At 30.2% G+C, this 17,951-nt stretch overlaps 2 protein-coding genes across 2 annotated transcripts; one reads left to right on the plus strand and one right to left on the minus strand.

The window, feature by feature from the left end:
• Nucleotides 1-2,879: 2,879 nt before the first annotated feature.
• LOC129915000 (keratin, type I cytoskeletal 9-like) lies at nucleotides 2,880-4,492 on the plus strand. The gene has a single exon (XM_055994454.1). The coding sequence runs from the start codon at nucleotides 2,930-2,932 to the stop codon at nucleotides 4,490-4,492; it is 1,563 nt and encodes a 520-aa protein (XP_055850429.1). The 5' UTR covers nucleotides 2,880-2,929.
• A 10,682-nt stretch (nucleotides 4,493-15,174) lies between these two features.
• Nucleotides 15,175-16,017, minus strand: LOC129915001 (putative mediator of RNA polymerase II transcription subunit 12). Its single transcript, XM_055994455.1, has one exon. The coding sequence runs from the start codon at nucleotides 16,015-16,017 to the stop codon at nucleotides 15,175-15,177; it is 843 nt and encodes a 280-aa protein (XP_055850430.1).
• Between the last annotated feature and the right edge of the window lie 1,934 nt (nucleotides 16,018-17,951).

Here is a 17,951-nt window from a genome sequence, read left to right on the forward strand (position 1 = left end):
TAATTTTCAAATTATGTTACTATTTGAGAAGTCACAAAGCTTTTATTAAAAGTTCTGGTAAAAGATCAAAATTTTAAGCAATTCATCAAAATGCTTTGTACTGAGCGATATGACGATTAAATCCATTTGAAAAGTTGAACACCAGGCAAAAATAAGACATGGAATCATGAGTCTCTTATCGTCGTATGTTACAACCTATCCCTGCTAACAGTCTAAACCTCTAACCGAATTTGTTTCAAATTTGTTTTTTTTTTCTTAAAAATCAGCTTAGTGATTTTGATTAAGTAACTTATTTACTATGTAGGTAGGTATCTGTAATTTTAAGGTGTCTTTTTGAAATAAGAAATAACATCTTTTGAAATGTTTTTTTTTTTTTTTTTTTTTTTTTTGAAGTGAAAACTTCTTTAGTATCGTAGTGATTTGAAACAAGATGAAACGAAAAAGCGACACGAAAAATCAATTGATCATAACTTTTTTGTTTTAATAGATAGATGAATGAAATTTATACAGTAGATAGGTAAATAAATAAATTATGATTGTGCAAAATTTCAATTAATTTCATATTCAAAATTCTGAGATAACGGTGAAAAGATGTTCTTTTTCTAAACACGTTATATCTTTTCATCTAGAGCACATAACAAATTTATTTAACTTTAATACGCATGCTGATAATATTACCTTTCATTAAATACATCACACATAACGGTACGTGCTCTACAAGTTATATAATCTTCAATTGAAAAAACTTGAAAAATACCTCAAAACATATGTGAAGATTTTTGCTGCCGATGATCAGCCAGCAGTAGAGGAAGTACCGTAATCTCAGTTTGACATGGTTGGCTTTAAAAAATTCTTACTTTTTTTGTAGGTATGGTAGAAATATGATTGAAGCGTCATATAAAAGGTGAAATAATAATGATATAAAATTTAATATAGGTTGTCTTTTCAAAAATGGGTTTAATGGCGTTAGAAGAGAAAAGAGATTGATTGTTTTGCTTTTTTTATGAAAACTAATTGGGTTAAAAAAATTCTAGCTCTTTTTGTAGATGTTGTATAGACATGGTCGATATAAATATTTTGAGCTGAAACAAAAGCTTTCAGATTGTATATAAATTTACTGTAGGTTGTCCTATAAAAAAAGTGATGAAATAAAAAAAAATTTATATTTTTTCGATTTTTTTTTTTTGCAAGAAAAATGATTTTTAAGGTTTCACTTCAACCACGTGTGAATTGCACACATGATTTTTTTTTTTTAATTTCTAACATGGCTTACCTAATTATTCTTTATGAAATACAGTAAAGTTTTCGTAACCATAGCACAAAAATTGGAAATAAAAATAAAAATTTTTTATTTGGTAAACAAAAATTTTAAGAGTTTTAACCTAGTAATCAATTTTTACTATAAGATCAAAGTTGTGCTGCCCTGTACGCATTTATAACAATAAAAGCTATTATAAGCAAATAAGTTATTGATCTTGATGATAATTTGCATCCATAAATTAAGTGCAAATATTAATCTAAAAAAAAAAAACTAGTTAAACAATAGATAAAAGATTTCATAAACAGAAACTTAATAAACATAATAACTTTAACACAAGATTTGCAAAACTGTTTTTAAAAAAACTTCATTTCATACCCAAGGTATCTTGTTAAGAATTCGGCTAGACATCTTTGATCTTTTATAAATATTTAACTAAATTGCATCAAACAACACGATTTGAAATTTGCTCAAAACTAATTCATTCACAAGCACACTCACGTCATAACCCTTTCAATGCATTCAAAAGTCAAAACAGAAAACCAAATTACAAAAAAAAAAAAAACAAAATCTCATTGACTTGACTTCATTGGTCTTAACTTAAAATATTCAAATTCAATCAGAGAGTGCTTAAGTCAATTGTTACTGAGGTAACATTCTGCCCATCAGTTCCGTTTCGTCCCGTATGCCAACAATTTCAACTCTATCTACCTGGCAAAAGCAAAACCAATCTCATAAGCTTCCAATTTGCATAAACCACCTTACATATTGTCATCTTATTGAATAGGAACTTCACATACATGAGCGTATATCAAACCCGCATGTACGCATCTTTGTTATACAAATTTCCATACACATCTACATACTTCCGCATGCATGTTTTGTCTGCCAGGTATGTGTACTTGCGTACTTTTTTTTTCAAGTTACATGCGTTAAAATGTATCTCACACGTTTTCCATCGTCTCTATTGTATTTCTTTGCCACCTCCACCTTTTTATTGTTTTGCACTCTTTTAGACGGTTTGACACTTTGATTGATCATTAACGGATATTTATATAGGTGAACGAGGACCGCTCTCGACTCGGTTACGTGATATAGACACACTCGACCTATCCTAAGAGCTCTCAAAGTGACACTTCATCATAGGAAACTGCGTCTTAAACTTCCACTTCTTGTCCACCATAACCAATTCCAAATTTCCATTAAACCTTTTTGGACCAAAAAAAAGTCAAAAAAAAAAGTTTGTTTTTTTCTTGGAGAAACGTGTTAAAGCCAAACCTTTAGAGAATCAAGATTCGATGACGGACGCAACGATACCGCTGCCACACAAACCGATGATGATGCACGCATATGGTAGTGGTAACAGCGCAAAATTTCGTTCGGTGGGGAACTTTAGGAGAGGGCTGGGCTTTTGCGGCACACGCGGGAGAAAAAAAAAAACAAAAAAGAAAGAAGAGAGATTAACATTTATATATATACCTTTTTCGTGTTCGAGTATAATTGATTCGTTAAACTTTCGAGGTATAAATAGTATCTTAAGATTTCAGATGACGGTCATTCGGTTAGATACATTCATCAGCATAAGTCAAAAATAAAGTTAAAACGCGGCATACCCTTTCTCTTGACGTGTCGCGAAGTCTTATACAAAAAATTATACCCTCGAAATATAAAATGAAGTGCTTTGTGTTAGTCGCATTTTGCGTCCAATTGGCACTTTCACTGCCACAAGGATATAATTACAAGGATGCTGGTGGTCCAGTGGATTTAAATTTCGGAGGAGGAGGATTTAAGCCTGTTGTGGGTCCTGGTGCCCCATGCAATCATGGACCTAATGCAGCTGCTTTGGTGCAACAGCAATCAGTTGGAAGGATTATTCATCATGGATCCGGGCATGGAGATTCACAAGCTGTCACTTTGAACAGTCATATTACTGTTGGTGAGGGTGGTCACTCTCATACCCAGTCTTTCCAAAACGGACAGGGTTATGCCGAACAGTCTAGACCTGCACCTATTCCTCTGCCATTGTCACAAGGACCTCCTCTTCCATTGCCAGGACCAGCACCGTCATTTTTACAAAATTCTTTCGGTTCTTCGAACTCATTTAGCCATGGTGGACATGCAAGTTCTTCGATCAATGGAGGTGGCAGGATTCCAGGACCTTCTTCACATGGTTTGAGTGGTGGATATTCGGGTGGATTTAGTTCTGGTGGTGGATCAGGATTCGGAGGTGGTTCAGGATTTGGTGGTGGTTCAGGCTTTGGAGGTGGTTCAAGACCTCAAATCAATTCGAACTTTATTGCTGGAGGAGGATCTGGACATAACGGAGGAGGACATTCCCACGGTTCTGGATCAAGTTATCAGAATGTTGGTGGATTTAGCGGTGGTGCTAGTCAATTCCAGCAATCGGGAGGATTTAGTCAACAATCAGGTGGATTCTCTCAAGGAAGTGCATCGCAATCTTTCGGTCAGTCGAGTAGCTTTGGCGGAAATGGTATTTTGAATGGTGCCCTTGGCAATGTTATTCGTGAAACCTTTGCAAGTGCTCCTCTTGATCCAACAGTTGAAAAGCACATCTATGTTCATGTCCCTCCAGAGGATCTCGAAGAGAAGGAATCCCGTCAACAGATTCAAACTCAAGCTGCAGCTAAGAAACACTACAAGATTATCTTTATCAAGGCTCCAACTGTCAGTCAGCCTACCAACTATGCTCAATTAGCCAATGCAGCTGGACAATCTGAAGAGAAGACAATTGTTTATGTTTTGGTGAAGAAGCCTGAAGAGCCATCTTATGAAGAAATCCAACAAATTCAACAGAATGCTGCTAAGCCTAGCAAACCTGAAGTTTACTTTATTAAGTACAAGACTAGGAGTGAACAGCAAGGTGGTGGTGGAGGTGGTGGTTTCCTTGGAGGAAGTTACAGTTCCAACATTGAACAAAATGCTGGTGGATTAGGAGGAGGACATTCACATATCGAATCAATTGGTGGATCGATTGGAGGTGGTCAATTTGCTGGTTCCGAAATTGTTGATGGTGGTGTTGATATTAGAGGTAATGGAGCCGCTAGTGCCATTGAGAGTTCCCATCAAGAAGGTGGTTCATCGTTTGTTAGTAGTAGTGGAAGCAGCAGTAGCAGTAGCAGCAGCAGTTCTTTTTCGACAGGAAGTGCTAGCGTGAATATTGGTGAGACTGGTCCTGGTCCACAGCATGAAATCTATGGTGTTCCAGCTGTTTAGAATTTTTACAGAAATGTACTTAAATGATTTTGATTGTTTTTGTTGCGTGCATCTGTGATGTGATTATAACCGATATATTATTTGTATATTTTCCGATAGACTTAAGGAATTTAATTTTTTTTATTTTTAATTTTTTTCACGAGCATTATCTATATAGTCATCATTTTTTATATATATTTTATTTAATGATACCTCATTTTAATCTATTTATTGCGAGAATAAAACGAAATTATATAATTTAATAACTAAAATTAAAAAAAAAAAAAATTGTATTTTTTTATTTAAAAAGGAAATATGTACAATGTACGTTGTAACATTATTCCAACAAGTTTGTAGAACAAAACTGAAGAGTCCAATCTGCAACAAAATTAACAATAATGTGCTAATAAGAAATTTATTTACATTCCAAATTTTCTTAGCAAGTTTCTTTTTGTTTCAAATTCATAAAACATTTATTCAATGATTCAGTTTGATTTTAAAATTTTCATTTTCGACTCAAAATAATTGGGAAAATTATTTGAAGCAAGGTGCTTTAATTTTTTTTTTTTAATTCATAGAAACATAAAATAATAATTTTAGTTTTATTTTATCATTAATTTAAAAAAAAAAGTTAAAAACATATTAAAAGTTGTTTTTAAGATAACGAAAACACCATTTTAGTTTACAAATGAATATTTCAATAGAATTCTTGTAGAAGAAAAAATTATTTATTTATTTTTTTTTTTTTTCAAGAATTGCAAGAGCCGTTTTAGAAAAAAAATAATTTTTTGTATATTAAAAATTATAAAAAAATTAGGATTCCATTACGTAGAAATAAAATTTTCTGAAAATTCATAATTCAAAATATTTTACAAGAACTCGAAAATTCATATACATATTTATTTTGAAAATCTTTCTTAGTTTTTAAATTACGATCACTAAAACAATTTCGTTTTGTGCAAATAAGTTTTCGGAATTTTGAGATTGGTGATCAGTTTTTCAAAAATACTTTTTCACTATTGCTCAACTTGAAGCAAACTCTCGAGTTAGCCAATTTGAGAGTTGACTTTAACTCGAGAGTTGAAACGCAAGTTGTAATTTCTTTTTATTCACTAATTATTTTCTCAACTCTCCAGTTGAAGATCTAAAGTTGGTCAACTTCAAGTTTGAAAAATATCTCTGGGATATTTATGAAATATGAAACAAAAACTGTCAATTATTTAAATTAAAATTTGAATCTGTCATATCCATATACCATATTTGTATTCTTTTTTGTGTTCAATTTTTCAATTTTTGTTTGCTTTGGAACAAAAACTGGCTATATCTAAAAAATATGGCCTCATAAGTCAACACATAGCTATTTCAAATGTGAAAAAACTTTAACCCTCTTGGGGCGCCATCTATGTAGTTTCAAAATAAAAATCTGAAAAAATTAGAGGATTTTTTTTTTATTACTTAGAAACAGTTTTTCCACTTAGGAACTTGATTCAAAAGTAACGAACGCCCTAATGTATATGGCATTGGACTTATATTATTACCTACAGGATTTACTTCCTCCGCGAAAAAAATCATTCTTTTAGTAGAGTAACTAAAGCAAATTATTAGGGAACCCGGCCGAACAGCTCTGATTTTAACGATTTTTTTATCAAACGTAGGTAATTAAAAATACTTTAAAGTCTATAGATTAAAAATTGTCGATGTTGCCGTATTGTTTTTTAAAATTAAAATTAAATTTTTTTTCAACAAAACCATTTTTTTTTTTTGCTTAAATTTCATAAAACAAATGATGGCAAAAGATTCTCTAGGGAATTTAAGGAAAATATATAAAAAGCAGTAAGGGACAATCTTCCATCGTTTAAGCGATAAATGCAATTTTCTAACATTCTACTAAATTTAATTAAGAGTTTTTGAAAAAATGGTCCTCAAACTCAGAATTAAAAAAAAAAAAAATGTTAATAAAAAAATTTAAAATGACTTTTTTCCAAACTTTTTCTAAAAAAATGTAAATACTATCCGAAGAAGAAAAGGTAATATATATCACACTTTTGAAAAAAAAATTAAAAATTACTTCAATTTCAATGGGTTTTTTTTTAATAAATAAAACTGAAAAAATAATTAATTTTCTCAAAGATTTTGGTAAATAAGAACTTTAAATTTTTGCTTTTAACTTTCAACAGTAAGAGTTATTAAATGAATAAAAAGTAATTTTTTTGTGTTAATGTTGAACATTAAAAAAAAAATAAGTTAAATTTTTTTTCAAAACTTTTATTAAAAAAAGTTCTTCGAAAATGAAATACTTTTTAATATTTTTCATAAATCGTAATACATATTGACATTATCTTTGTTAATTTCAAATCATAATAAATGTGGCCAAAAAAAATTGAAAATAAATGCATTTTATGTTACGAACAAGTTTAAAAAACGACATGTTAAAATTTTTTCAAAAAATTTTTTTTTTTTTCAAAAATCTGACTTCAGTTACCATTCTTTCAAAAGCCCTTAATTCAATTAACTTAATTTTAATTTTACAAATATGACTAGGCTTCTAGCTTTTTAAAAATGTTTATTTGAATATTGTAGGTGTTGCCGTTGTGTTCAAATATTTTTTTTTGTGTTTGAAGTCAATTAATAAGAAAAGTGCATCTATCGCTTGAACGATGGAAGATTGTCTCTCACTCCCATATATTTTTTTTCCTTGAATTGCCTAGACAATCTTTTGGCTTTATTAAATTTATGAAATTTAAGAAAAATTTTTGAAAAAAAAATTTTTTTGTTCACAAAAATCTTCAATTAAATTTAAAAAATCAAAACGGCAACACCGGCAATAGACTTTAAAGTATTTTTAATTACCGACGTTTAAAAAAAAAGATCATCAAAATCTAAGCTGTTCGGCCGGGTTCCCTAATATTGCCAATTTTTGAGCTTTAGTTACTCCACTATTTCACTCAAAATGATTTAATGAAGTTTCTTCATTCCTGCTTTTTGTCCCAAATGCAAAGTTTTTACCCATTGATTTTTTTTTCCAATAAAAAAATAGCCATGATATATCATGGAATATAATATATTATTATTAGAATATAAGAATATATTCTTATACCCTTAAGATTGTTGCTTTCATTCTCAAAAATGACTTAGTCCTTGCAGTAGACCTACATTTTTTCTATGTTTAAAAGAAAAACACCCTTTCACATGCAAAAAAAATATTTTTATAGAATTCTTACAACCTTGGTGCCTGTGATGAACGAAATATTTTTAACAATTTTCACTGGGGTACCTATCAATTTTGTCATAATTTTTTTCAGTGGCAATTTTGAATTTCATCTCTTCTTAAAAAAAAAAAAAACACCCTTCACTTAAGACAATTTTTGAGACTGTTTGGATGAATTTCTTAGAAACAAACTAAATTTTTCCATTGTTTTTTTTTTTTTTTTTTTTTTTACAGTTCCTATTAAGCTTCTTCTTTTCATAAATAAATTACTAGCTCCAATGTTTCCATTTGACGAAAACAAAAATACAATAAATTTCCTTGTAAATTACATCAATTTTCTTCAATCCAAATAATTTGACTTGTTATATTATCTCATAAAGGACATTTTTTTTTAGCATAAAAGACAAATAACACTAATATCTTGTTTTCGTAAAAACGAAAAAAAAAAATCTTTTATCGTCAATTCATTTCTTTGTGTATCCTGTTGGACTATTGTATGAAAGAAGAAAAAAATAAAAAGAAAAGTGAAAAAATATACAATAAAAAAAAAAACTTCAGATCGTCGTTGTATTTTCATCTCTTCATTATTAATATTTTAAGTTAAATTTTTGATGAGAATGCTTTACTATACAAAGTTCTCTCATATTAAAACGTTTCTATTAACAACGTCAGGATATTATTTCATTAAGATTTTTCTTTTTCTTTTTTTGTATTATTTTTGCCTTTTTTTTTCTTTTCTGTTCACAGTGTAAAATTTAAGCTAAAAAGCGCTGTGCTGTGTGCTATTAAACGGAACTAATTAACTTTACTTTGCGCCTTTCCTTAAAATAGCTTTTGAAGTATTCCTTGGTGAATGCAATAAATCCCCTTGCAAATCATTTCCTGGGAAAGACAGGCTACTGTATGTATTTATGTATATTTAAATTTTACTCCCTCTTCTATCTATTACCTTCTTCTTCGTTTTCTGCTCCTCGCACAAAAAGAATTAAAAATTCCTACTCTCTGCAAACAGCAACAGCAGCGGTATTGCATTGCAAATTGAATATAATTTACAGCATTTAGAGGGCCTGTAAAAACATTACGTCGTAATTAGCTTAAACAGTTTGTTTGTATTTGTAAATAATTAAGAACCTCCACTTACTGAATATTCTACTACTGTATACGAAATATGGTGGTTTTTTTTTTTTTTTTGATACTTTTGATGTTTTAGGTAAGTGCTTTTGAGATTTGATTTTATCGTGAAGAAATCAAAATTTCAAAATATTTTTACTTCGAAATTTTAACGAATCTGCAGACTCTGCATAGTATTAAATTTTAACTAACGGTATATTTAACAAGATAGATATTAACAAATTTGTGCTCCTTAAATTGAATTAAATCTAGGTAATAAATTATGGGTAGGAGAGCAGATGTATGGAAAATTGTATAAAAAAGTACGTATACGCCACAGTGAACCTTTTTTATTTTATTTTTTAAAATAAAGTAATGAAGAGTGTATGGACTTTTAACATTAATAAAAATCCAATAAATTAAGCAGCATAATGAAGAGGTACGAAAGTTCACCATTTCCTTTTACAAATCTAAAACGACTACCCTGTATTAAGTTGTAAGAGAAAAAAAATTGAATATTATTGTTGGTTTACGGATGGGCGTCCAAATTATATGCACTCAACTCAAAAAATCTGGCAAACTAATAAAACTGAAATTTATTTACAGTTATAAATCATTTTGTGGATATTATTTTTTACAGTTTTTTCTTTTCTTTAGGATAAATTATGTGGGAAGTCTGTAATTTTTAAAACGAAAAATATAAACTTTGTTTTTTGTTTGTTGTGCATGATTTACGGTTATTGCATTTTAATTATAAAACTAGGAAAGATTTTCATTTAAGAAATGTGAAGGAGTGAAAGTCAAAGTTTTCAAATGGTTGGTATTCATTATAATATTGTATATGTAATGTGATACCAGGCGCTAATTTTGTGTTGCATATTTCAAGGATAAATAAAACTTTTGCAGTTAACAATTTGAAAATAAGAATTCTGTTAAAGATGCTTAGATTCGAATTAAAAATAATAAACCTAGATTACTGAAAAATTTTAAAATGTTTTAAGATGTTTTTTATTCCTCAGGAATTGGTTTTCTTCGCTAAAGAGTTGATATTTTAATCCACGAATTTATAGTTAACTGAGTTATGTTTTGTAAAATCTCAAAAGATAGAGGATTTTTAAAGTTCTTTTTTGAAACTATTTATATAAAATAAAATTGCATAGCACATGTAGCTCAACTTCATGTATTCGTTTAAAAATTGTTTAGACTTCAAGTTCAATTATGTTTTTTTCAACAAAATCTTGAATGTAACTTCAAAATCAAAACTTTACATTAATTTATTTTTGGTTTAAAAAAAAGTATGTATGGATTAAGAATATTTATGATTAATGGGAAATTTAAGTGAAAAAAAATCAATGTATATTACATATTTGACCAATTTCACCAATTCTTTCCTAATATCTCGTTATTTTTCCCAATTATTTTTCAAAACGTTTCGTTAAAGTTTCTTGCTTCTTCAGTATATTTATTGTTTTAGCAGCAGATGGTCGAAAGTGAGCTGGGGGAGGCAAAAAAGTGGAGGCGACTATGGAACAATGATTTTTTTACCGATTTCTGCCAAGCATCACTCTTATCGAAAAGAATTAATTGAAAATTCTATATAATGAAAAGATCTATTTTATTTTTTTTTAAGTTAACCTCAAACATATTGAGAAAAATGTAAGAACTTTTTTTTTTCATTTTGAACAAAAATCGAGTAAAATGTACGTTTTATGTATCAAGTAGTTTGTTTAAATCATGATATTAAAAAAAGTCAAAAAAGTTGATGACACAATTTTTTAATAGTAAGTAAATATTTCTATACATCATAATTTTGTATCCGTTGAAATCGTTTAAAAATTTTTTCTCAGCCAATTTTCAACCGATTCTTATAAAATTAATCCAAGAAAGTGGGTTTTGTCATATCGTCTGCCTAAAAGAGTAAAAGAATTTTCTTCAAATTTAATACAAATGATTTTTATGAAATTCTGAAAGTCTTTTTGAAGTGAAAACTTCTTTAGTATCGTAGTGATTTGAAACAAGATGAAACGAAAAAGCGACACGAAAAATCAATTGATCATAACTTTTTTGTTTTAATAGATTGATAAATGAAATTTATACAGTAGATAGGTAATAAAATAAATTATGACTGTGGAAAATTTCAATTAATTTCATATTCAAAATTCTGAGATTACGGTGAAAAGATGTTCTTTTTCTCAACACGTTATATCTTTTGATATTCATTTGATATATCACACATAGTTGCTCTACAAGTTATATCAAGGGGCACGGTAGTGCCCAGCCAAGTTCTCTAGCAACTTTGGCACTACACCCTGATTTACAGAAAACAACTCAGGCCATTTTCGACCCCCCTCTAACTTCCACACCAAAGATGCTAGAAATTTCAAACTCACTACATTTGTTGAGCTCGTAAAAACCAAACTCCTCACAAAATTTCAGCCTCCTACGATGAGTAGTTTCTGAGATATAGGGCTTCAAAAATCGCAAAAACCGTAACTGACTCACTGACTCACTGACTCACTGACAGATCATCAAAATTATGGAGAACTTCCCGATATCGTAGAAACTTGAAATTTTACACGGTGATAGGACTTGTGGTGTATACAAAGGAAAAAATCGAAAATTTGAGATTTTCAATTCAGGGGGCGTGGCATCCGCCCATTTCCGCTGAATTTTCATCATATATTATAGAGCACTTCTGATTATCGTAGAATCTTGAAATTTGGTAGAATAGTAGAGCTGGTAGTTAATACAAAGGAAAAAATTTAAAACTTGAGAATTTCAGCCAGGGGGCGTGGCAACCGTCCATTTCCGCTGAATTTTCATAAATTATTATAGAGCACTTCTGAATGTCGTAGAATCTTGAAATTTGGTAGAATAGTAGAGCTGGTAGTTAATACAAAGGAAAAAATTTAAAACTTGAGAATTTCAGCCAGGGGGCGTGGCAACCGCCCATTTCCGCTGAATTTTCATAAATTATTATAGAGCACTTCTGATTGTCGTAGAATCTTGAAATTTGGTAGAATGGTAGAGCTGGTAGTTTTTACAAAGGAAAAAATTTTAAATTTGAGTATTTCAGCCAGGGGGCGTGGCAACCGGCATTCCCGCTGAATTTTCATAAATTATTATAGAGCACTTCTGATTGTCGTAGAATCTTGAAATTTGGTAGAATGGTAGAGCTGGTAGTTTATACAAAGGAAAAAATTTAAAATTTGAGAATTTCAGCCAGGGGGCGTGGCAACCGCCCATTTCCGCTGAATTTTCATAAATTATTATAAAGCACTTCTGATTGTCGTAGAATCTTGAAATTTGGTAGAATAGTAGAGCTAATAGTTTATACAAAGGAATAAATTTAAAATTTGAGAATTTCAGCCAGGGGGCGTGGCAACCGCCCATTTCCGCTGAATTTTCATAAATTATTATAGAGCACTTCTGATTGTCGTAGAATCTTGAAATTTGGTAGAATGGTGGAGCTGGTAGTTTACACAAAGGAAAAAATTTAAAGTTTGAGAATTTCAGGCAGGGGGCGCGGCAACCACCCATTTTCACTGAATTTTCATCAAATATAGAGATTTTATATTCTACAGCCATACCTTGCAAAAAGTAGTGAAATCACAACAAAAACATTACTGTTAAAAAAAGAGCCAAGTTCTCCTATGTTGAAATTATGCTGCCACAAAAAGTACTGAGATGTAAAAGTGTACCAAGTTCTAAAGTTTGGGTTCAAATTCGTATCAATAAAATTTTGATTGTTTACTTGGCAATTTTTGAAATAACTTTAAAAATCGATAATTAAGAAAAATTGTCAAGAGAACAATCAAAATTTTATTGATACGAATTTGAACCCAAACTTTAGAACTTGGTACACTTTTACATCTCAGTACTTTTTGTGGCAGCATAATTTCAACATAGGAGAACTTGGCTCTTTTTTTAACAGTAATGTTTTTGTTGTGATAATCTTTAATTGAAAAACGCAGTGGAGGAAGTACCGTAATCTAAATTTGAAATTTCGACATGGTTGGCTTTAAAAAATTCTTACCATTTTTGTAGGCATGGTAGAAATATGATTGAAGCGTCATATAAAAGGTGAAATAATAATGATATAAAATTTATTATAGATTGTCTTTTAAAAAATGGATTTAATGGCGTTAGAAGAGAAAAGAGATTGATTGTTTTGCTTTTTTTATGAAAACTAATTGGGTTAACAAAATTCTAGCTCTTTTTGTAGATGTTGTATAGACATGGTCGATGTAAATATTTTGAGCTGAAACAATAAGCTTTCAGATGGGATAAAATTTATTGTAGGTTGTCATATAAAAAAAGTGATGGAATAAAAAAAAGTTATACTTTTTCGATTTTTTTAAAATGATTTTTCAGGTTTCACTTCAACCACGTGTGAATTGCACACATGATTTTTTTTTTTTTGTTTTCTTATTTGTGTGTTTGTGGCCCAGAAATTGTAAAATGTTCGAGTTATTGCAATTTCGTCCAAAACTGCTGCAACGATTTAGGTATACCTTTAGATAATACTGAAACCAATCACAATACAAATGCTTTTTAAGCTTTTCTCAAAAAAAATTAAATAGCAAAATATGGCGTTTTTTAAATCTTTCTGTGATGTCGGCTTTGAGCAGCAAAAGCAAAATTTATAAAATCCAACACTTTTAGTAAAAGATAAAAATAAATTATGAAAATAGATAGATTTTGACATTTTTCTCAATAAAATCTATAGTTACCATTATCATTCATTTTCTGAAAAATGTTTTTTTTTTCAACTTTTGGCCTCTGAAAACGGGTTTGAAATAATTGGTCTATTAGCTTAAGTTTGAAAATTAGTCTTTCAAAAACTTCACTGAAACAAATCCATTTAAAAAATTGAATTATAACACCTTAAATAATTTCGTGTCGAAAAAAAAATTGAGGTCTTAATCAAAACCAAAAAATTTTGCTCTGAGTGTCAGCTCTTCCCCAACATCAACAAATTTTCTTTAAAATTTATACAGAGGCAGCTCTTAAAATTTACAAGTTAACTTACATAAAAGTGCAAAAGCAAGTACGAACAAAAATACTCCATTTATTTCAAGTCGGAAGTCTTCTTAGCAAAAATCCATTTAGATATCTGTTTATTTTAATACCAATTACCTACATTATTTTAAGCAAGTCTCTTTTCTCTGTGTTTAAGCCCTCAATTTTCTGATCGGTTAGTTTCGTTCCTCAAATATTCCCTCAAAGTAATTAAATATTCCAAACCATTTTATTCCCACGACTGGATACTGCATTTTTTTTTCAAAATATTCTAGCTGTCATTTTAAACAGCTGTCTAATTAAACTTTATGAATTACCTTACTGAGAACTAAACAAAACACCTTTTAATCAATTTCTTTAAAGTAGAAATAACTTATTTAAAATCCTTTTATGCAATCGGTGGAAATAAAACAAAAAATAAATAAATTATAATAATACCTAACCTATACCATCATAAACGTAACAGTTAGAAAAAGCAAAAAAAAAAACATGAATAAATTACATCATCATAATCATCAATTCACAACACAACGCAGCCAAAGTAAAAAAACAAACCAAAATTTGAATAATATAGCTCAAAGATGAAATGGTCCACAAAAATCACGACAAAGTAGAAAAAAAATTCCAAAAAATTTGCTTTCATAAAATCAAATTCACAAAAATAAAAGTCAATATTACGATTACATAGAAAAGACAATGTCAAAATAAAAAAAAAATTAAAATAAACAACAACTGCCATGTGAAAGAAATCATTTCATTACACAATCTAACTAAACCTATCCCCTCTTCTTCTACAAAATTGTAAGAAAAAAAAAAAATATAAAATTAGCATTTAATTAGTCGATGCTGGCTTTTCGAAGTAAAAAGTGAAATGATTTCCTATTAATTTATGTTAATTTAATACACAAATCCACCTGAATTCACGAAAATCAAAAAAAAAAAAAATATTCAACAATTTTTGTTTACTTCTTTTTTTCATGTAGGTATAAAAAAAATTAAGAAAAAAAAACCAACAAATGTTAAATAATATTTATTTTCAACAATAAAAAATTAAAAGAAAAAGATACAAAAATATATCTCACTTTCTTACAGCTAATAAAAAAATAAACAAACAATATAAAGTTGAGATGCCAAAATTTCGAAATGAACCAAAAAGTTCAAAAATTCACGTCATTCTTTCTATATCCCTCTTTGGGAGTCATCTCAACGTCAAAACTGTATATCATCCAAAAAAACATTCGTTTTGTCGAAGAAAATGAAGAAGATTGGCGCGAAACGAACTTGACTAGAACCGCACACCAAATCGATGTTTATCTATTTTTTTTTCCTTATAAATGTATCTACTAAATTCTATCTCTTATTTCTAATTCTCATCCTTCATAACTTTATTCGCCTCCTCATCTTCATCGTTCTGGTTAAGATTCTTAGCCTCACGTTTCCTATTTCCATCGTATGAATAACCACCACCACCGCCGCTATTACTGCCAGTGGCACCTTCTAAATTATTACTATTCAGTTGCTGTTGAATGGATTTTTCCAACAACTCCGGTGAATTGGCAACACCACCATTACCACTATTGCCCAATGAACCATCTTCAGCCCTCTGCTCATTAGCTTTGTACTTAATGAAATACACTTCCGGTTTGTTTAGTTTAAAGGATTGCTGTTGTTGCTGTTGCAGCTCAGCGACGCTGGGTGTATCCGGTTTCTTCACCAAAACATACACCAAAGTTTGTTCCTCGATTTCGGGCAGCACTGGTGCCGGTGGAGGTGTTGGCGGCGATGGGCTTCGGACCAAAATGATTTTATAATGTTTCCTCGGAGGATAACGGTATTGGGGTTGTTGGGGATATTGCTGTTGTTGTGGCGGAAGTTGCACGTAGATTTTCTTCTCTTCGACGCCATCGTTGGGTATTGGGATATGCAGTTGAATTGGTGGTTGGGTAATTTGCTGTTGTTGTTGTTGTTGTTGTTGGTTTGAAGGTGATGTTAAGAATGGAAGCTGTTGTTGTTGTTGTTGTTGTCCCGCTGGTGGGACATAGAATGTTTGAGGATTATTATTGCTGCTCTGAGATTGCAACTGCTGTTGTTGTTGACCAGAAGAAGGTGGTAAATAAGCCTGCTGCTGTTGTGGTCTGCATTGGGTCGCAGTGGAAATCAGAAGAAGCACAAAAGCCGTCAATGAACGATCACTGATCGATGACATTGCTATGCAGCACGAAATGTATCTTTTGGTGGTAATTTTTGTATCTAATTTTGGTTTAGTTAAAATACGTTTCCGTTTTGGAAGGCGAGCGCACTAATGAAATTCAATAGTCGACTGAATGCACGTGTAGGGAGTTTTCCGTATTTATACCGCGAAAGCCACGCGACAATTAAAACGAAAATTTTTCTTATGCCTCTGTGGAACGCGAGACACCAGTACTTCTGTTTGAATCGGAGTTCAAAACTAAAGTAATGAATCGAATGTGATTCTCCTCGAAGCGATGGGGCTTGTGGCCATGGATGCGATGGTGATGGCATGATGAAGATTGAAAAGCTGGCGGTAGGTAAACCCGCACACGGTTTCGAAATGCAAACATCAATCTTTCTCTCTTTTACTGGTTTTTTTTTCTATTTTTTTTTCTGTCTTGTCTACTATTTTGTATCTAACGGATGCCAAATGAAGTGCTGGAATATACAAAATAAAATATATTCATAGATTAAAAGTGCAACACCAGAAATTTGTTATGTGTCGTGTTTGGCACACAGCTGTTTTGTGGCTTATAAAAATGGATTTGAATATGAATCCGCACTTGTTGTTAATATAATATGAAATAATACTAAAATAGGGGAAATGGAATCTAACGAATCTGTAATCCCTTTTGTGTGTTTTTATTTTTGTTGTGGGTTAAAGAGTAAATACTATTGTTGTTAGGTACATTTCCGTGTTTTTTTTTTTTGTATTTTATTTTATGATAACTATCTCTTCATGATGGTTTCATTATACAGATACAATATTTTTTGATCTATTTTGCATTTGTATTAGCAAGCTGATTAGCAACTATAGTGACTCTCTAACTGTTTTTGTTGGACATACAAGCTAATGAATGTGGACAACCGAGATTACCAACTTCGAGAAGAAGAAAGAAAAATAGATTGAAGAAAATAAAAGATACAATTTTTTTTTTGTTTCTTTTAAAGCTATTTTCGTTTGAAACTATTACGCATCAAGAAGTATCAAGGTTAATCGGTATAAATGGTGAATGGACTGAAATCGTTTTTGTAGATCAGTTTAGTAGGTCATGTTGAGTGATGATGAGTATATTAAATTAATTTATGAATCTTTAGACAGTTATTTTGAGTTGAATTGATGTTCAAGGAATTTGTTTAGATTTGCAGGTCTTATAGTTCAAGGCTGTGATTTTTCTGATCAGAAGATAGAAATATGTATTGAAGATTAATGATTTATTATTTAGGAAGATTAGATGAGCAAATACATCCTGTTTGCATGTAGATTGGATGCTTAAGCCATTAAAGTTGCGGATGTAATTGATGTTGTTGTACATCGAGTTTAATTAGTTAATTAAGACAATATTTTTTTTTCCGTTGAAGAACCAATTTTAAATTTTTTTTAAAATTTAGTTAAAAGTTTCAAAATTTTAAGAGCAAGCTATTGCGACCCATGAAAAACTGTCTCTTATATTTTGGTTTTTGATTTTATGTTGAACTTTGCTAAGTCACAACAACATTAATGTAAAATAAAATTAGTTGGTCACTGTGGCGTATGCGTAATTTTTACACAAAAACTTAAAATGATATTATTTTGGTACTTCTAGCTGGCCCAACTGACACACGTTGTAAAATACGTTAAATTGATATTTTGTTGTGATATCTTGAAATGAAAAAAGGTTTCATCAATTCAGATTTAATGAAATACATGTTAAAATATGGAAAAAAATTTTGTGCAGTTTTTTACCAAATATTTGCGACTTGCAAGTTTTAAAAAAACCTTTTTTTATATTCAAAGGTGAAATCTTAACATTAAAAGCATGAAAGCTATAATATAATATATAAAAAAAACTTTTTTTTTCATTTAGTCAATATTGGTCGATCGTTATAATATTTTTTAAATCAAAATTATTATCTAATAGCAGAGGA

Source organism: Episyrphus balteatus, chromosome 3, assembly GCF_945859705.1.
Source record: "Episyrphus balteatus chromosome 3, idEpiBalt1.1, whole genome shotgun sequence".
NCBI classification, from domain to species: domain Eukaryota; kingdom Metazoa; phylum Arthropoda; class Insecta; order Diptera; family Syrphidae; genus Episyrphus; species Episyrphus balteatus.

What these genes read in the sequence shown, in the direction of transcription:
- LOC129915000 (XM_055994454.1), top strand. Translation starts at nt 2,930, where the DNA reads ATGAAGTGCTTTGTGTTAGTCGCATTTTGCGTCCAATTGGCACTTTCA.
- LOC129915001 (XM_055994455.1), bottom strand. Translation starts at nt 16,017, where the DNA reads ATGTCATCGATCAGTGATCGTTCATTGACGGCTTTTGTGCTTCTTCTG.